The 810-nt window shown below is 62.3% G+C and overlaps 1 protein-coding gene across 1 annotated transcript in view; it reads right to left on the reverse strand.

Annotated features, from left to right (window-relative positions):
* The window catches only part of LOC104076004 (tumor necrosis factor receptor superfamily member 10B-like), a gene marked incomplete at its 5' end in the record, with an annotated part of 3594 nt that overhangs the window by 1346 nt on the left and 1438 nt on the right, over positions 1 to 810 (reverse strand). The window contains one exon of the mRNA XM_009576698.1: positions 565 to 605. Coding sequence (XP_009574993.1) covers positions 565 to 605 — 41 coding nt within the window. The remainder of the gene's footprint in view (positions 1 to 564; positions 606 to 810) is intronic.

An 810-nucleotide genomic window follows, 5' to 3' on the forward strand; every position in this document is an offset into this window, starting at 1 on the left:
CATCCCCGCTGCCATGGGTTCAAGGGCATGGCTCGCTTGCTCATCTTAAGCTTGTAGGGGCCCCGGTACAGCACAGCCCTCCCTTTAATCCGGGGTCCCCAATGGGGACCCTGGACGTGCCAGCACCTCTGCCAGGGAAGTGATAAGGGCACTGGGGAGGGGCTGCAAGCATCCCACATACAGCAGGGCACTAGCAGAGACTCTCCTCTGCTTGGCCCAGCTCTACCACGGCTCGCTTGCTCATCTTAAGCTTGTAGGGGCCCCGGTACAGCACAGCCCTCCCTTTAATCCGGGGTCCCCAATGGGGACCCTGGACGTGCCAGCACCTCTGCCAGGGAAGTGATAAGGGCACTGGGGAGGGGCTGCAAGCATCCCACATACAGCAGGGCACTAGCAGAGACTCTCCTCTGCTTGGCCCAGCTCTACCACATCCCTGCAGGGGTGAGACTCATCCCTCTGCGCCGCCAGCCTTCCCAGGAGCTGCATGCAAAGTGGGGAGCAGATGGGGGACCTCACTCCAGCCCTGCAAACAGCCACCACCCCGCCGCCATCCCGGCCACTCACCAGCACATTGCAGGACTTCCTTCTCAGGTCTGTCCTGTCTCCTGGAAGACGAAAACAGTGGTGTGATCCCTCTTCCCCCAGGCAAGTACCTCTTCCCACCCAGAGCCCCCGGCCGGGGCGAGCACTCCAGGGGTTCCCCCGCACCCCGTGCTCACCTGGGCAACAGCAAAAGCAGTACAGGCAGAGGCCGGCGGAGATAAGCAGGATCACAGCTGCCGAGACCGTGATGGACACGAACACAGTGTG

This window comes from Fulmarus glacialis, unplaced genomic scaffold, assembly GCF_000690835.1.
Source record: "Fulmarus glacialis isolate BGI_N327 unplaced genomic scaffold, ASM69083v1 scaffold21434, whole genome shotgun sequence".
In the NCBI taxonomy this organism is placed as follows: domain Eukaryota; kingdom Metazoa; phylum Chordata; class Aves; order Procellariiformes; family Procellariidae; genus Fulmarus; species Fulmarus glacialis.